Source organism: Harpia harpyja, chromosome 17, assembly GCF_026419915.1.
Source record: "Harpia harpyja isolate bHarHar1 chromosome 17, bHarHar1 primary haplotype, whole genome shotgun sequence".
Classification (NCBI taxonomy): domain Eukaryota; kingdom Metazoa; phylum Chordata; class Aves; order Accipitriformes; family Accipitridae; genus Harpia; species Harpia harpyja.
The window spans coordinates 12504430-12523210 of NC_068956.1; the positions used below are offsets into that span (position 1 = coordinate 12504430).

The 18781-nt window shown below is 39.5% G+C and overlaps 1 protein-coding gene across 7 annotated transcripts; it reads right to left on the reverse strand.

The window, feature by feature from the left end:
• Positions 1-829: 829 nt before the first annotated feature.
• On the reverse strand, positions 830-18516 carry CCDC82 (coiled-coil domain containing 82). Of its 7 annotated transcripts, none has more exons than XM_052812497.1 (8): positions 18411-18516; positions 17199-17754; positions 16318-16540; positions 15067-15159; positions 12873-12997; positions 11849-12019; positions 4002-4187; positions 830-3438 (listed from the first exon to the last, which is right to left on the reverse strand). In XM_052812497.1, the coding sequence occupies exons 2-8, from the start codon at positions 17745-17747 to the stop codon at positions 3373-3375; spliced, it is 1413 nt and encodes a 470-aa protein (XP_052668457.1). In that variant the 5' UTR covers positions 17748-17754; positions 18411-18516; the 3' UTR covers positions 830-3372. The 7 variants fall into 7 exon arrangements, with proteins under 7 accessions (XP_052668457.1, XP_052668460.1, XP_052668456.1 ...); XM_052812500.1 differs by having other exon boundaries at positions 18372-18452; XM_052812496.1 differs by lacking the exon at positions 18411-18516 and adding an exon at positions 18224-18331.
• Positions 18517-18781: the final 265 nt, after the last annotated feature.

Sequence of the window (18781 nt, forward strand, 5' to 3'; positions counted from 1 at the left end):
TACAAGTACTAGCATTTACAGCTTGTCCTGGAAAATTTGATCTAAATTTTTACATATACAGCTCTTCTAAACAATCTTTTCATTTCCTGTGGTGAAGACAAATGTAAACATTATGTAATGATACTTCACATTCTCTGTCTTGTAGAAACTCTTCAGGTAAAACAACAGCCACAAAAATATTATCACCTCCTCCAATCTCAGTGAGGGGAATATCAAAGTTTAAGAGAGACTATACACACACAAACATTATGTCAGGCCCTGCCAAGCCAAATCAAGTATCAGTTTCCTACTGAAATAGAAATCAGTGATATCAGTTGTAGGCATTTTCTTAGTCCAACTGGTGATGTCACAGACAAGATTAGTAAACCTATGGAGGCACTTTTTTTCCAAGAAACTCTTAACAGGATACTTTTGTATCCCTGTTAGGGACAGAAAAACATAGATCTGGAAAAAAAAATGCCTGCAGGAGCAAGAAAGATGTAGATAGCTCACACTTTTTAGGTGAATGAAGAGGAGGTGAGAAACGTGATCTTGGATGTGGTAGATATCAAAAAATGAGTAAACCTAATAACTGGAGCTATTTGCCAGTTTTAATTTTCAATCAAAATGTATGTATCCTTGAAATATTATCAGTAATCTGCAAGCCAAAATTTCCCAGACTTACTTTTTAACTTCGTAGCAGTTTAAATGTGGCAAGATGAGAAATCAACCTTTCATTTTGATAGCAAAATTTTTAAATAAAAATCATACAGTCTTGAGAGTTTTCAGAAAATTCAGATGGCAGCAGAAATGAAGACCAGTCAGGAAGGCTCTGAGAGGGCATACGCCATTATGTGGTACAAAACTCATTTATTTCAGAATGGTTTTCCTTTGTAAGAATAAAGTTACACCAAACATAAATGTCATTTTATTATTCTAGAGAAGCCAACAGAAGTGTACAGAGATTTTGTTAACAGAAAGAAGTAGGGCATGAAAGGGCATTACTTTTCCTAAAAGGGATGTATTTGAGATAGATTCCCGAGTACTTTTAAGTTGATGGGTGCGTTCCCACCAATATTCCTAGAAGAACAGGGATGAAGAAGGAAAAAGAATAGAGAAGATTTCCTTCAGCTTTGGTAACCAGGGAGATAGGTATAAGATATATCAAATCTCAGAATATTTACGTATCTAACTCACAGTTAAGGTATGGAAATAATACCTCCAATGTAAGTTACTTGAGAGTAAATCTCAATCTGTTTACTGGGATTTTTCATCTTGGTTTGTAAATCTCGAAGCTGTATGTGGTACAAGGGAGAACTGATGGTATTAGCTCACTCTAACAGCATATAAACCATTGCTGAATTTCAACCCCTCAAAATATAAAAGCAGTTAATTTCTTACAATGAATGCTGGAAAAGGGGTACTGAATGACAAATCTAAGGTACTGTTCCTGTGGAAAAACGCCAAGAGGTGTTCACCATTAAGCAATACACCTGACAGCAGCTGCCTAGCCAATCAGCATATCTGCTACCACTAGAATGGCATAATGAATGCGGGGATTTCTTATGGACAACTCCATGACAAATTAGGTTTCATTCGTTTTGCTTCTGAGAGCAACTTGTTAGAAGAATCTAGAGCATTAACAGTATCCAAGTTGCTCACCAAGTTGCTCAGCCACAAAAGACTAATAGAAGAGTATGTGTGTACAGCAGGATGTAGGAACAGCTCCAAACTGGATTGAAAACCCTGCATCCTGCATCTTATCTTAGGCTACATCTAATTAGTTTTATATGCAGCACAAAGTACAGGGACAGAATCATAGAATGGTTTGGGTTGGAAGGGACCTTTAAAGATCATCATGGCCAGGGACACCTTCCACCAGACCGGGTTGCTCAAAGCCCCATCCAGCCTGGCCTTGAACACTGCCAGGGATGGGGCACCCACAACCTCTCTGGGCAACCTGTTCCAGTGCCTCACCACCCTCATCATAAAAAATTTCTTCCTTATGTCCATCTATACCTCCCCTCTTTCAGTTTAAAACCATTGCCCCTTGTCCTGTCACTGCAGGCCTTGGTAAAAATCTCATCTTCATACGTATAAGCCCCTTCACAATAAGGTTTCCCTGGAGCCTTCTCTTCTCCAGGCTGAACAACCCCAACTCTCTCAGCCTGTCTTCACAGGAAAGGTGCTCCAGCTCCCTGATCATTTTTGTGGCCCTCCTCTAGACCTGCTCGAGCAGGTCCATGTCTTTCTTATGCTGGGGACCCCAGAGCTGAACACAGCTCTCACGTGGGGTCTCACGAGAGTAGAATCACCACCCTCGACCTGATGGCCACGCTTCTTTTTATGCAGCCTGGGATATGGTTGGCTTTCTGGGCTGCAAGCGCACATTGCCAGCTCATGTCCAATTTTTCAGAATGGACAATACAGTACTTAAACCTTCCTAACTCCTCAAAAATCTACTCCCCTGGCCCCAAAGAACTCTGACTTGGGCTTTATGCAATTCAGGTAAGCTATGCATCATGATTCTGAGTAACTCCTGCTTTCTGTTAAGTTACACTGGAAGAAATCTTGCTTATCTTGCATGGCCACATTAATCCATTCTCTTAATTTTTTAGTTACCCGAAGTTGTGGCCATTATGTTTGCACAACGTAATTTGATGTTTAAGATCTCAGTAAATTGCCCCAGCTGCTTATCAGAGATAGCACTGTGGGTCCAAGTGCTCATTTAGATGGCTAAGCCAGACTCAGTCTGTATGACGCCTATAATATGACTCATCACCTACTCTCTAAAGAGAGGAATGACTACTGCGCTGCAAATGTAGTCAGGACTGCAGAATATTTGCTCTGTTGCCTTGCAACAGTCTATACTGATTCCTCAGAGGGGAAATAGATCTTTGCATTTGGGTCCTGTCTGTTGTAACTATCATTCTAAATGGTTGGACTTACTTGCATGTAACGAGCAACAAGGAAGGTAAGATGCAAGTCATACATTCTTGTATAACACAGCCTTACCTTTCTAAATACACCTACTTCAAAATGTCTCAGCATCTCCTACCTTCCGTATGATGCAGCTCAATATAAATAGGTGGAAAAATTATTTCATGAGTAAACAGGTATCAAGATGTTATTTTTAAGAACAGGAGGAAACTTAAAGTGACCTATGCAGTAAGACTGGAAGGACTGATTTGGTAAAACTTTAGGTTATTATTGACACAGATGAGAAACAAAGATATACCACAGCACATTCTCAACAGTAGTTTAAAGGCATATGGATTTAAGTATAACACAGCCTAAAAAGAATCTTGAAGACCAAGCAGAGGGAAAGCACATGCAGATAAAGCAGGCCATTCAAATTTTTACAAGATGTCTTTCAAAGAGCTGTACGACCGCTTAATCCATTTTCTCTTCTTGGAAACTGTCTGCATCATTCATGTAGTCTTCAAGATCATTATATCTCTGCAAATAAAATAAAATCTGTATTATTTTACCAATGTTTAATAAATGAATTACATAAAGACTGCTTTTTCTTTTTCTTCAATACAGTAACAAGCATTCCAGTAACAATTCAGAAGCAATGATACCTGAAAGCTTGCTAAATGCAATTGTACAAGTTGTCTTAAAATAGTTCATGAAGTGTTTCTGAATAATTCAAAGTACTTCAGCGTAAACAGAAGAGTAAAATATTCTTGCTGTGCCTCACGTACATGTTTCCAATCTCTCTGAGTTACAGCTTGAGTTTGTTGTGTCACTGCTTTCAAATGAAACAGGAGCCGGCCCACCACAGCCCAGAGATCATGCAGCTGTCCGAAAGCTTCATGTTGCAAGTTGACACAAACTCTACGTGAATGCAGCCAGCATACCACTGTTTGAGAGACTGGGTCAGCCGAAGCGGATGAATGGTTAAGCTGAGTTATATTGTTTAAGCCCAGTAATTCAGAACTGATCAATTAAATCAGACATTTTATCTCAGCTTACTTCTATCTACTTGGAAAATGATAGATCAAATAACTCAGTCGTACCTTCTGAATCCACCCGCTGTCTTCCAACTGGCTGAACAGCCGTTCGACTGTGTCTTTGACTGGTTCATCCTCAACACCATCCAACTCAGTAATGGAGCTGCAATCCACGTACAACTTGTATTTGAAGTGCTTCAAATTATGATAAACTCTTGTACGATTTGCACACACCATGCCAACCTTCAGAACCTAGGCCAAAGTGAACAAATCATTCTCTCTCATAGCACTGTGATTATCTTGACAATATAAAGAATGGCTAAGTCAGTCTAGTAAGACTTTATCAGTCTAGGAAGATTTTTTTAAAAATGAAATAAACAGAATGACACATTACATGCATAAAACGAGCACAAAACCATGTGGTTTTCACAGCCACAGCAGAACAATTTTTGAGCAAGCAGGCAGCCAGCAAGCCTATGCAATGGCAGATTATCAGTACTGTTTTCTTGCAAACGCAAGCGTGTTTATAATTGGTAGTATCTTTCCTATCTCCTGGTGGAACTTTGTTACAAAATCACTAACATTTTAGACAACCATCATATTGTGAAAGCTGAGGAAGAGAAATTATTTGATTACTTTTGCTTAATATACAGTACTTCCTAGGGACATGAAATACCAGTTCTAGCATTTTGTAGACTGAATAATATTCAATATTTCTTCAAGAAATACATATGAATTCAAATAGACATATGCCTAGAAACATATATTTAATAAATATATAGAGAGATTAGATTTCACAAAAATAAAATCTGAAAACCTAGGTTTTATACAATGCAAACTGTATGATCTGCAACTGTCTGGGAGGTATAGCTCGGCCATAATGCCTCTGCATCTCCCAGTTATTACCAGTTTTACTTCTACAATTTCCATGCAGAAAAGACAGAGCTGTCTTATTCAACAGTTTTCTTTACAGCAGTATTTATAGATAAACAAAGGGTAAATACACACGTAAATACATAATCAGAGCATGGATTAGAGTAGATTCATTATCATCTATCGGCTCTAACATTAAATACAGGCAAGTATTTGCACGTACCTTAAACTCATATTTTATGCAAAGATGTTAAGCAGTGAAGGTGTTTACCTGAATATACTGAGTAATATATGGGTTATAAGAACCTTTGGCAATCCCAAATCTTCACTAAGAGTATATGAAATTGAAGGTGTGGGGAGGGAGAAAGAGTCAAAGTTCATCTGCATTTAAGGACATCCTGCATTTCACAAGAGTAAGTTTTGTTCCATTTCTACAAGACAAGTAGTTCAAGTACATACAATCGCAAATCAGAAGAGGAATCTATCCCTGTAAATGACCCGTAGGTGCACCGATTACTACTCCAGCCTGTGGAGACAAAGCCTGTCAGGTAAGAAATCTTCACCTCACCGGTTTTTGGAGGTCAGGTTTTCTACACTCAAAAGCAACATCATTAATTGGAAGAGCAACTGACATCATCTACCTGGACTTGTGCAAAGCATTTGACACTGTCCTGCACAACATCCTTGTCTATAAATTGGAGAGACAGGGATTTGATGGATGGACCACTCGGTGGATAAGGAATTGGCTGGATGGTCACACTCAAAGAGTTGCGGTCAACAGCTTGATGTCCAAGTGGAGACAAGTGGCATTCCTCAGGGGTCAGCACTGGGACCAGCGCTGTTTAACATCTTTGTCGGCAACATGGACAGTGGGATTGAGCGCATCCTCAGCAAGTTTGCCGACAACACCAATGTGTGCAGTGCAGTCGACACGCTGGAGGGAAGGGATGTTATCTAGAGGGACCTTGAAAGGCTTGAGAGGTGAGCCCATGCGAACCTCATGAAGCTCAACAAGGCCAAGTGCAAGGCTCTGCACATGGGTCGGGGCAATCCCAAGCACAAATACAGGCTGGGCAACGAGTGGATTGAGAGCAGCCCTGAGGAGAAGAACTTGGGGGTAATAGTGGATGAAAAACTGAATATGAGCCAGCAATGTGAGCTCACAACCCAGAAAGCCAGTCGCATTCTGGGCTGCATCAAAAGAAGTGGTGATTTTCCCCCTCTATTCTGCTCTTCTGAGACTCCACTTGGAGTACTGCGTTCAGCTCTGGGGCTCCCAACATAAGGACACAGACCTGCTTGAGCAGGTCCAGAGGAGGCCCATGAAGATGATCAGAGGGGTGGAGCAACTCCCCTATGAAGACAGGCTGAGAGAGTTGGGGTTGTTCAGCCTCAAGAACAGAAGGCTCTGGGGACACCTTATAGTGGTATTCCAGTACTTAAAGGGGGCCTACAGGAAAGATGGGGAGGGACTCTTTATCAGGGAGTGTAGTGATAGGACAAGGGGCAATGGTTTTAAACTGAAAGAGGGTAGATTTAGATTAGATATTAGGAAGAAATTCTTTACTGTGAGCGTGGTGAGGCACTGGAACAGGTTGCCCGGAGAGGTTGTGGATGCCCCACTCCTGGCAGTGTTCAAGGCCAGGTTGGATGGGGCTTTGAGTAACCTGGTCTAGTGAAAGGTGTCCCTGCCCATGCCAGGGGGGTTGGAACTACATTATCTTTAAGGTCCCTTCCAACCCAAACCATTCTATGATTCTCATACATGCATAAAGAAATTCAGCTCCTGATACATACAGGAGAAACTGATTTAGTTTTACTTAAAAAAAAACAAAACAAACAACCCATCAACTTATCCTTCAAGGGCAGCATTGTTTTGGACATATGTCTTGTCACGCCTTTGCAAGTAACAAGCAGGTAAATGGCTAAAGGTCAAAGTTCTTTGCATCAGTAATGCAAGGTGCAATTGTATTGCTATTTCAGATTACACACACATATATATCAGAAAACCCAACCATGTTATATATTGCAAAATGATCTCTCCTGAGCTGCAGCAGTGATACCCTTTATTGCTGCCATCAGTGATAATCTGAATACTCTTTTAAATTATGAGAAGGTTAAGTTTTAATCAATGCTTACAACCCGTGTTTTCAGGAAGCTTTTCCGAATGCATGACCAAACGTTTGCATCTGTGAGCAGTTCCCCAAAACACCTCACCTACTTATACAACCTAGCCTTAGCAGTATCTACTGACAATGACAGTAACAGAAAAGCATATTTATATTTATAATGATTATATAAGCTAAATCTATATTTATATGTATTATTTATATATTTTCTTAAATACATGAATGAGCTTAATTTCTTAAATATATTAACCAGCAGCTCAACTGATACAAGCAGGCATAATACCACTGAAGTCAAAAGAGACACACTCACTTAAAAGAACTTTTGATCTTGCCTACAGTAGATGGTTTTTAACTGAAATTTTAACCATCTTGAGATTAAAAATTCCTATTACTGTATTGCAATTCTTTACTGATCATGTACATGTACCTATATGCAGCTCATCTTCTACTCTCCCCAAAACTGAAAAGCTAAGGCTGATGTTTGGTGCTATAGGTGCTTCTGAAGTCCAAGACCTACCAACTAACACATAACCTTGATTCATTCAAATTTCCAGAAGTACCATTTCAAATACTGAAACATTCAAGAACTGAGCTGCGGTGTTTCATAGAGCATTTCATAACTTTTCAAGTACCCCAAGCAATGAGGTATGGCATATGGAACATTATGTGATGTAAAATAGGAGATACCATCTTGCATCAAACTGATGCCCCAGTTCTTCCCCTGCAACAACAGCTAACAGGAGATATTTAGGAATTTAGTACAAGATGCAGGACGAACACCAGAATGATTATAACATTACCATACAGCTTCTAGCAGTCAACAGTCAAGACAGTCTGTATCATCCCAACTATCATGTTCCATAGTGTGGGAGAAGCTTCCCCAAGAACCTGTCTAAACCCCTTCGGGACCCACTAACACATTTCGCTTCCAAAGTATCTTGTGGCAATGAGTTTCATAGTTCATTTATGTGCAAAGTGTAAAGTATTTCTATGCTGGAGAAATGCCAGAGGCAAATAGCTAAATATTGTATAATGTAATTAAGTATTGTGTTTTTAAAGCAAGAAAGATAGTCTAAAAATACAATACTATTTCAGAACGCAGCTTTGGAAAGAATCTCAGTACTGTACTTCTGATTTTTTCCTCTCACAGTTCTCAGTGACTCTGTCCTAATGCTTAACTTATCTACTCAAGCTGGCCATATCAGCCAAAGTTGTGTTAAATCACTTTGTATGGAATGCAGGAGCATAGCCTGACAACAGCACAACATGTAGTGACTGAACCCATGTCCTCTAAGCATGATTATAAACGGAAGTAGAACACCAAAACTGAGAGCAGAAAACAGTTTATAATCCAGGTGACACAGGAGCAAAGAAGTGTGGGGGGCATCCATACCTCTAAACCATTCGATCCTCCCTGACCATGGAGGAATGAGAATTGGCAGCTACACACAGAACAATCACTGCAAGCCTAAGCAAAACTGGAACAGCTGTTTCTCTTCTCTTTCTACTGGCAAAGCAGAATACTTCAGAGATGAGAGAAAAGGAAAGTTTTATGCAGAAGAGGAGGGTTGGAGGTCTGTTTTTGTTCTCTCCACATCCACTTTTCTCGGGTATTTTCAAATAAAACTTTAGAAAATAGTCCAACTACGTTTTTCCATTCAAGCTGATCTGCCAGTGCTGAACTGCCTTCTCTTTCAGTCAATTAACTTCTTGAAGTGCCAGTTTTATGTAGCTCTGTGTGCCTTTCTTCTTTTTTCTCAATTGGCAGTACAAGTTGATCAGTGTCTTACCAGCAGAACTTCAAAGACTACTTGAGAACTGTACCTTTAGCAGTCTAAATTACAGATGACCATAAGAACACAAATGTTGCATTACAAAGGCGCTATCAAAAATTACTGGAAAGTGCTCAGTAACTCTCTCTCCTGGGTCTGTTCTATAGCCCCTGAGCTATATTGAGCATGCACATGCCAGGGATCTCACCAGATGCTGGGGTATACAGGGTAAAAAAATCTCTCATCTTCTACCATTAAGCTGAAGAGGACAACAGTGAACTAGCAAGTTAGTTCAATATTCAGTAGGATATTCCAAGTTTTTTCCGAAGTGAAAAATAGCCAAAGCTTTATGTAGGACAATGTTTGGACAGCAGTGAGGGAATTGCTACTGTTATTTCCACAGTGAAGTTGGAAGTTGAGTAAAGATTAAATTCTTGTGCTAGTTCACTTATTATTTCTGGTTAGGTAAGGTACACACTTGCCATGAAAAACCGAAAATTTTTAATTAGTGATCTACATTTAGGGACTTGTATCTAATGAAGAATAATGACTGTACGATGGACTGCAGTATCAGTGTTAGTATGACTGCCAAGGACTTACTGATTTAGTGCAATAAACAAGGGGAAAAGCCTTGCTGGAAAAGCCTAGCTCTCTTGACTATCATGCACACACAGACTTACCAAAACAGAGTATTAACAACTGCTGCTCAGAAGGGTCTGTAATCTATTTAAGAAAAACTGTGGCACAGATTTTCCTAGATTCTGCATTAAACACAGAGCCCAGTATGATGACATAATGATAATCACACTGACACCACTCAAATCTCTAAGTTAGAATATTTGTAAAGATCCAAACAATACAGGCTTGCTCTTCAGTAAGGTGTACTTCCAGTCTGATGAGGGCTTCACTTTATTTTCATATAAGTAATCCTATTATACTGCGTTTCAAAATATATTGTAAATACAACTTGTTCTGACACTTTTCAGCAAATATTGTGAGGAACTTCAGCTGTATTCAGAAATTCTTTTACAGTCACAAAGAAAAGGCATATACCTTCTACACCTCCTGAAAGGGAAGAAAGGCAGAACTTGGGTATCAGCTTGGTACACAACTGTAGCAATATTTTATTCTTGACAAATCGTGTGCTTTGAGTTTATCATAAGAGGTCATGAATTACATTACTTAAGAAGGTCATATGCATACCTAATCATAACAATTACCGGTAGCTGTAAATTTGAAGGGAAGATCCCCAAATATTAGGAACACCCAGGTTCTTAAGAGTCAAGGTCTTCAAAAGTCTCAGCTGTGAAATATAACAAAATTGACTGCTCAAGTCATCCAAAACGACTGCCTGGTGCAACATTATGTAACAACATGAAAGATGTGTTTCATTCCAAAAATACAATTTAATCCACAATGTCCCAGTAGAGACAACTGAGTGAGAAAAAGATGCAAGGCTACCTAAATGGGAACGTTTTCTAGTTGGACAAGTAGTTCTGATAATACGGTAATGAGAAAAAGGTCTAATAAAATGTATTGAAGTAGTTAGGAACAAGTCTTCTCAAAAGGAGATCAGCAGTTTCAAGTGTCAATGCAACTGAGATGTCAAGATACTTTGTCCTGAGTGAATAGCTACATGGAAAATAGCAGATGTGAAAAAATCTGAAGAATGAAGCAGTAAATTCTGACTAGGCTGCACTTGGACTATTAGGATGACAGTGGCACTATTTCACTCAATGTTCTGACCTAGAGCAAACAGGAACTGTTGGAGTGCACATGGATGCTCCAAAAGCTAGAGGCACAGTAGGCACAGAATTAGCAAACCTAGTGACCCAATGTAGAACAAACCTTACTGGCAACAAAATAGAAAACACAATCATTCAATGGAGATGATTGTCCATTACACAGAAAGTTACTTTTATAATGTTTCTGAAAGCTAATCAATGCAAGATTCCTGCTGGGAAAGTCTTAAGGGCATTATAGGCACACACAAAGGTAAAGGGCTTTCAAGTGATCCAACTTCAGTGAAAAGGCATTCTGATATTTAGAATATATGTAAATGAGGCAAATGTCATTTTGATTTAAAGCCTCAGACTCCTGGCATATGGAGATAGGATCTATTAAAGATTAAAAAAAAACCAACCAACATAGTATTTCTCAGGTACTTGGTGAAAACCAGGAATGCCAGGCATGTTCAGAGCATCACTCAGTCACATAATTTCTTTACCACAGGTTTTCCTTTCTTTAAGATATGCAGTTGCTTTAGGATTTTCAATCTTCTATTAGATGTTCTCTGACAAAACAAAAAGCTACTTCAGAAATAACCGATTGAGTGCTCATATTAGAACTTTGGTTAGTATGTGAATCTTAATGTGTGCTGTCAGCCTCCCTGAAACACAGTTTCAGACTGCCTCCCCGTGCACCACCAAAGACAAGCATGCCGAGTAGGATGTGTAGGATGCCATGTACCTAGAATTTCCTTCTTGCCCTGGATGAGATTCAGACTGTAGAGATTTGAAGCAGAGGAAAAATTGAGGCAAATGTCAATTTTGACTTGAGGGCAAGAGTTATCAGTAAACCATATTGTATGTCTTAGAGCCCTTTCTCTTTATCATGAAGTCCAGCTCACGGTTGGGTATACTTACTAGTGCTTACCACAGTGCAAGTACATGTGCTGCATCAGGTACTAATATTAAGTGGCAAAAGTGGGGAAGAAACAGTATACTGATCGTTGTGATGCAGGCAAAAACAAAGGTCATAGAAAATAAGATTTATTTTCTTGATAAAAGTTAGTTTTATTTGAAGATACTTTTCATTACCTCTTTCCCAACATATAAGAAAGTATGAAGGGGGGTAGAGGGGAAGGTGGAGAGGAATGCCTCTATTCATCCTTTTCAGTTTCATAGGAACTTCCTTCATAATTCCTAGCTAAATCCAAGACTATACTCCTCCAAACTGCAAAATGGTCCTCACAGTTTAAAAATTAATAGGGTTTAGACATGGAAGTACAGTAGCTTAACTCTTGCCTCTAGCATTATAGACATTAGATGTCTTCATAGGATTTCTATTCTTTATACGATTTTCTGTAACACCAGACAAAGCTTAAAAGTAATTATATAGGGTGCTTGTTTGAAGTTACCTGCTTGTCATCTGACATGAAGTCATCCGCTTCCAAAGTTCTACTATTGTAAAGCCTTCCAGAGAGCAGCACATTAAACTTACAATACCGATTCAATTCACAGGCCTGACAAAACATATTTTTTGGATTTTTCAAGATTATGCGAATGTCTGGGTAACAATCCACACGCTCCTGAAAAACAGGTTTCAAGTAACATTAAAGAATCTCTGTAAACTGAAAGATGCCTCAAATAGGCTGCTGAGTACTTTGTACTCACACAAAATTAGTGCAAGAGAAACCAAAGAGATTCAAATCTGAAGTCTTTCACCATTCAATTGCAAACATAAACCTTCTCAAACATTTTCCAACACTTCACTCAGCTCTAGTTCATTAACTCTTTCTTTTGGCTTCAGACCTAAAGAATGGATCCTGCATCCCGGCACTTATTTTTCCTGTATCTCTCTTTTTTTTTTTTTTTTTTTTGGAAGGGGTCGGAGGTGTAACTATATCAGTTGCTCTGCTTCAAATAAATACACTGTATCTCTCCCCTGGCTGTACTCCATTATTACAGTGATTATTAGATCACCACACCTATCACACTAACACTATTCTAGTAATTCACATACAGTGACTAGATTACTGTATATTGACTTCATTTTTTTTGAAGTAGTAGAAGGCTCATTATGAACATACTGGTTTATCTTTTTGTGGGAGAAGGAAGAAATTTTGTTACAACATTTAGCAAGTCACAAAAAATCCTCAAAAAGTGATCTGCTGAAGATAGCAGGAAAACCATTCAGGTAACTGAGAAAAGATTCTCTTCTGTTACCTGAATGTTTATCTGGTTACAAACACATAAAATACTTCCGATATTTATAACTATCAAAACAAGTTACATAAGTTAAAAAAAAAAGGGTTTCTATTAAAAAACTATATATAATTATAGCGATTATTGTACCTTTACAGAGAATTACGGTATTAAAAAAAATGTCAGCAATAATATGATTTGGAGCCCACTTCACTATTTGAAGTAGAAGCTACATACCTTGTATCGATCTTTCCAGCGACTTCTAGAGATTAAATTCTCAAGACGAGGCTGAATGAAGCGGTCATCCAAATAATGAAGTGAGAGCAACATATCTTGTGCATACTTCTTTTGTCTTGTTCCTTCTGTTCAGTGAGAGTCATTACTAATTTGCTGACCACCCCATGTTATGCAAGTTTCTTCAAATAAAATTTTCAAGGACATTATGCTTCTGCATACTAAGAACTATGAATGATTTTAATAAATTATTACTAAATACATTTGCTACTGTTATCCATAAAAGTGATCCATGCATCTTTGATAAACTGATATATTTAATTATTTTTAAAGTCTGTACCACAAGAGGTACATGAATAAACTCTACAGTCAAGGCTAATGTGAAAAGCTGTCACCCCAAACGGACACCCATGCACTCAATCCCATTTAAACAATGGAGAAGGAGGGGGGGAAGGTGTCTTGCTTTTTGTCCAGTTTATGTAAGCTGTTCATAATGTATAAGGGCAGAGGTTGCAATCCATGAAAACAAACTGCTCTGAGCTGCTTCACAGCAGAAATTTTGACAACTCTCTTTGTCACTTATAAAGAACACGTAGCAACTGACCTTTAAATTTCAGCAGCACAGTCAGATGCCTTCAGTTAGGCAGCATAAGTACTTCCAAATACTTACTCAAGCAAAAGAAATAAACAAGTATGAGGATGAGTAAAACTACCACTATTCCACAACTGTCTCCCAAATATGTGCTGCACTCCAGGAATTAAACAGGACTTTCATAGGTGCAGGCCAATTCATACTGTCTCGAGCTTCAACATGTACAGACATGCAAATTAATTCAGCTACCTTCCCTAGTCTTTTAGCAACACTGTTATCAAAGAAACAGAATGAAGAAGGACTACTGGCTATCTAGCTTTCTATATAAACCCAGTTAATTGTTATTATCATTATAGCCACCATAATTACAATTAATTGTTTTTCCATGTGCACTTTACACATACACATTTTCAGTAATACAGCTATACTGAAAGCTCAAAGAGGCTGTGCTAGACCATAAAAAAATCCCTCACAAGAAAAAGCAAGTCTGAACTCTTAATACTACAGTAGCTGCTCATGATTCAAACTAATTAACAGACTCACTTCCATTAACTCAGAAAAATCCATTCTGTGTTATAAAAATATATCTTTGTAATGCTAGGCTATGTTCATACTGTACAATGTTCTTCAGAAAGATAGAATACAACCTCCAACTCACCCGCATAGCTGATCTACTTGCAGCACCTTGGCATTAAAGTTGTTAGTTTTGTAGAGCAGATACAATTTGAAATAGAAGGAAGCTATTACCACATAAATCTGACAAAGTTTACTTACTATTTTCATAAGCTTGTTTTCACTTGGTAAAACAAAACAACACTAACAACTGGAAGAACTAGCAGTGGTAGATGAAAGACATTTTTAGCTCCAAGAATACACAGCTTTATTCTGAAGTGTGTGCTGTACTTCAGTTTCTCCATTCCCTCTTAAGTTCCTGATGACACCAAAACTTCCTCTCTTTGGCACTTTGCTGACTCCTTCCACAACTTCACACAGACAGTCCTCTCATTAATCCCACCTTTACAGTGCTTCTGAAACTACTTGTGAGGTTGCCATTGAGCCCCACTAGGCCAAATGCCAAAAAACACTTCCTCAGCAAGAACAAGACAAGAAGTACTGACTGCAGCTGAAATTTATTTATCTGAAAGCACAAATGTTAAAAAAAAGGAAAAGAACAAAAAATCAGATACAGAGTAACCTCCACAACTAAAATTATTATCTACCAAATTCCTCAGAAAAAGCTATGAAGCACGCAACATTTTGACAATCAGCTGACCTTGCTATGTTTTCATTGAGATACCTACTTTGAAATTAATTTCGCTTTTATGCTGGAACTGTTAGTACTGATCAGTAACACAGAAACACTTCGTTACATCTCAGAATGCCTTCTAGGCTTAAAAGAATTAAGTCTACACATTTTTCCAAGATTACTCTATCCTTTTCAGGTAGATTCCCCCCCCCCGCCCCGAGTTACAGAGCAGCAAAACAAAGGACAGATCTCAGGACTAACAGTCCTATACTCTAATCAGGAGACACATCCTTCTCTAGGAAAAATGTCTTTACAGAACTTTGAATGTACTATTATATTATTTAATGCAATTTACTTACCATATAATGAGCTCAGAAAAGTGTCATCAATTGCATTTATGAGGAAAGCCTTTACTATTCTTTTGAAGTGTACATAATGATCACAGCGAGATACTGGGAAGAAAGGAATATAACCAGAATTTACAAAAAAAAAAAAAAAAAAAGATAAAGAAAAAGATGTAAGCAATGCTAAAGTCCTTTGAGAAGATTTTTTTTTCCATTATTGTAAATTTAGAATTTTAAAGTAATTTAAATACGGATTTAAAAATAATTTCAATGTACACCATCCACACCCTTAAGACCCTGCCTTTAAATAGTGCTTCTCATCTCAGTGATCTTAATGAAATTTAGCATCCTAAAGTCACACATCCTTTCAGCAATAAAAGCCAACAGTAAGAGCTACAAACACTAAAAGAAGAGAATAATTTGTTCTATGAATAGCAGGAAATAATGCAAACCAGAGAAGGCCAGGCTTATGGGGTGGGGGTTTTTTGTTTTTTTTTTCTTCTTTTTTCTAACCTTCTTTCAAATACACACAATTCTGCTCAGGTCTTTACTGGGGAAGAAATACCACAAATGCTTGTGACCAGTTACACTAGCACCAACTGTCCAGTCAGTACATACCTACTTCTGAACAACAAAATACATAAGATAACTAGCATAAAGTTCTGTTTCAAATCTCTCTACTCCCGTTGCCAGTTTTCATAAAAGGTCAACTTGAAGTTTTCTCACTCTGTGCAGTTTGGCTGAAATTGACCAACGAATTCAGAAAACCCTATAGACCTGTGCACCCAAGTCACACCACCATGGAATAAAAATACATTAAAAAAAAAAAAAATCCAAGCCCCCAACCCCCCAAACTCATGGTAAGAATTTTACATCATTCTCCAGAATAGAATTTGGCCAGAATTAACATAGCTGCTCTTAGCATGTATCACAAGATGGAGGATGATGCTTTTAGGTCTTCACAGGAATGACTGCATCATAGGTAGCTTACTTCATCCTAAATCAGACCAACTTAAAAAAACATCTGTGCAATAGAGTTTCCCTTCCTTTCCCCCAAATTATACCCTCCCTTTAATAAGATACAGGAAGACTGTAAAAGTTTACTGTGGAAATCGGAGTACTTCCACAATAAATTGAAGTCTTTAGGAATCTGCTTTTAAACTATCATACCCTATGACATAGTATTTTTATTTGCAGTCTATTAATATTTATTACAGCACTACAAGCAAGTTATACATACAGAATTGTCACTAATTTTGATCTTACAGTGTGGGACGTAGTATTCCAGGAACTCGCTATTTGATGTATTTAGTTCCTTCTGTTGTGCCTGGTTTTCACTCTCTATGTGCTCTGTGTTGTCATCATCATCTTCCTCTTCCTCTACTATAAAATCTTTCATGCTGTCACTGTCAGTTTCACTACCTTCTGTTGGTGTGAGGGGCAAGTGGCAGAAGGGCTCCTCTTCTGTTTCTGCTTCATCATCAGAATCCTAATTAAATTTTAAAAAGTATTTCAAACACAAGAATTTTCAGTATTTGCACTGATGAAATACTACACATACTGGATAAGATTTTTGACCTTCTAATAACACCATTTGTTCAATTAACAAGAAATAATGTTTCCAAAAAATACATCATTCTGTACTAGATGACAATTACTTTCAGCTTTAAATCAGCCATCTCCATTTACCTCCCTTCACTCTATTTGTAGGAATTAAACTAACATGAGATCTCTGAGTTACTTCAGCAGGTATTTTGCTTCTTGATAAAAATCATTTGATAGCCTTCTCATGTGTCTCTTCTTTACAGAAAAAAAGGAATGATGAAGAAGTTTCTCCTTTCTGACTACATAAAGAAGATAGATACCTGCGTTCTAAGCTGCTTAGTCAGCATTTCAGAATGCCTGAAAGAGCAAATGAAAGGAAATTCTTAAATCCTCAGTGATTAAACTCAAGATAAAGGTTTTCAGCAGTCAATATTGTTACCTAGTTAACGTGACAACTGTTAAAATGCAACGGAACTACTGATTTGTCATGAAAAAAAACCAAACCAAAATAAATAAAATCCCACTGTTTTATATCTATTAGTCTTTGCCTTCCTCTACATTCAGTATTTTCTCCAACTGAATTTCAAAGAGAAAATCCAGACCTCACAATTTTCACTGCTGCAGGATCTCCGAGTTGCTCTTTGTCTTGCAAGTTCTTTCAATTTTGCAAACACTTTCTGTTTCCTTTCAGTAGAAACGTTTTCTGTAGGGCAGGTTTTATCAGGTTGCTGTTCTCTGGAACTCTCATCTTCATCTATTATACAGTGGCGTTTAGCAAAAACTTTTCTAACAAGTATATCACTGTCTTCACTTTCATCACTGTCATACAAGACAGAGGTGTTCAGCCTTTTACGCTTCCCAGGCACAATGGACTCATCCTCACTATCTTCTGTTACTTCCCCACTGTGGCTTTTCTCCTCCTGAACTGAAAGGCTGTTCTTCACAACAGTTTCATCTTTTTCGTCTACTTTGTCTTCTGAGGCAGTAGGCTCTTCCTCCTCAGAGGTACCTGAGGATTCATCACTGCTGTCAAGTAGCACGAGCTCCCTTTTAGTGCGTCTCCAATCAACTCGGGATTTGGATGATGACAGTTCTGTTCCTGCTGTCTTATTTCTTGTTTCATATCTCCTGACAACTGCTTTTATCTCCATGGGAAGGCTGTGACAACACACCAAAATATAAACCAGTAAAACAAAGCACTTCTTATGTTATGCCATTAAAAAAAAAAGCACAAGGCCATGCATATTTTGTTACATATGCCTATGACTTAACAATATCATTATTAGGAGACACATGCAGGTATCAGCACCAAACAAATCTAATCATGCACAAGAACTTCTGAAGAGGATACACCTTACTCAAAAATGCAGAAGAGCGGAACTGCCCACACCCAGCACGAATGAACCGGAAAAATCAGGTCTGGAGTGCAGCTACAGATCCCATCATCCCCTCCAACACTGGAAGCCTACAGCCGAGGCAGAGAGCTTCCCCGCTCCCGAGGAGCAGCGTACGTCGCTCGCTCGCGATCCTCACCAGCAGGCCTCACTGAGGAGCGGCCCGGCGCCCACAGCCGCTGCCCTCAGCCGGGGAGGGACCACCCCGCAGAGGCTGGCGGGCCTACCGCCACCTGCCCGCCCCGCAGCACGGCCCGACGCGGCAGAGGCGCCCTGAGGCGAGGCCGTCGCGACCCGCTCCCCGCTCTACAAAGCGGCCCGGGCCGGCAGAGCTCATCCCGCCCCCCCCGCGGCCATGGCACACGCAGATCTCCCCCCCACCCCCCTCCGTCCCGCAGCGGCTCGCGCAGCAGCCGTTACTTTTGCCGTTAACGTTCCCGCGGTCCCGCGCTGGCGCCGCTGAGGAGAGGCTACCGCCCCCCGGCGCTCCGCGCGCCGCGATTGGCCGCCGCCCCCTGCCACTCAGCTGCCGCGATGTTTACGGAAGTGCTGGCAGGCCCCGGCGGGGAGGTGTGTTACGTGGGGTGCTCGGGCTCCGCAGGTCGGCGCGCAGCGCCGGAGAGCCTGAGGTCGCGGGTTCGAGTCCTCCGTCCGGCACGGGGCAGCACTCGCTCTTCTCCCTCTCTTCCTTCCCGGCGCCTCGTCCGGCAGGTCTCAAGCAGCGTTAGACTGTGGTGGTTTAGTTATGATCTCATCTTTGGTCTCCCTAGATGCATTCCTGAGGAAAATCT

What these genes read in the sequence shown, in the direction of transcription:
- CCDC82 (XM_052812496.1), bottom strand. Translation starts at nt 18,327, where the DNA reads ATGAGCTCTGCCGGCCCGGGCCGCTTTGTAGAGCGGGGAGCGGGTCGC. An exon ending in CCGTGCTGCGGGGCGGGCAG is followed by an intron (nt 17,755 to 18,223) that starts GTGGCGGTAGGC and finishes GTGTTGTCACAG; the next exon opens with CCTTCCCATGGAGATAAAAG. An exon ending in GCAGCAGTGAAAATTGTGAG is followed by an intron (nt 16,541 to 17,198) that starts GTCTGGATTTTC and finishes AAATTTAATTAG; the next exon opens with GATTCTGATGATGAAGCAGA.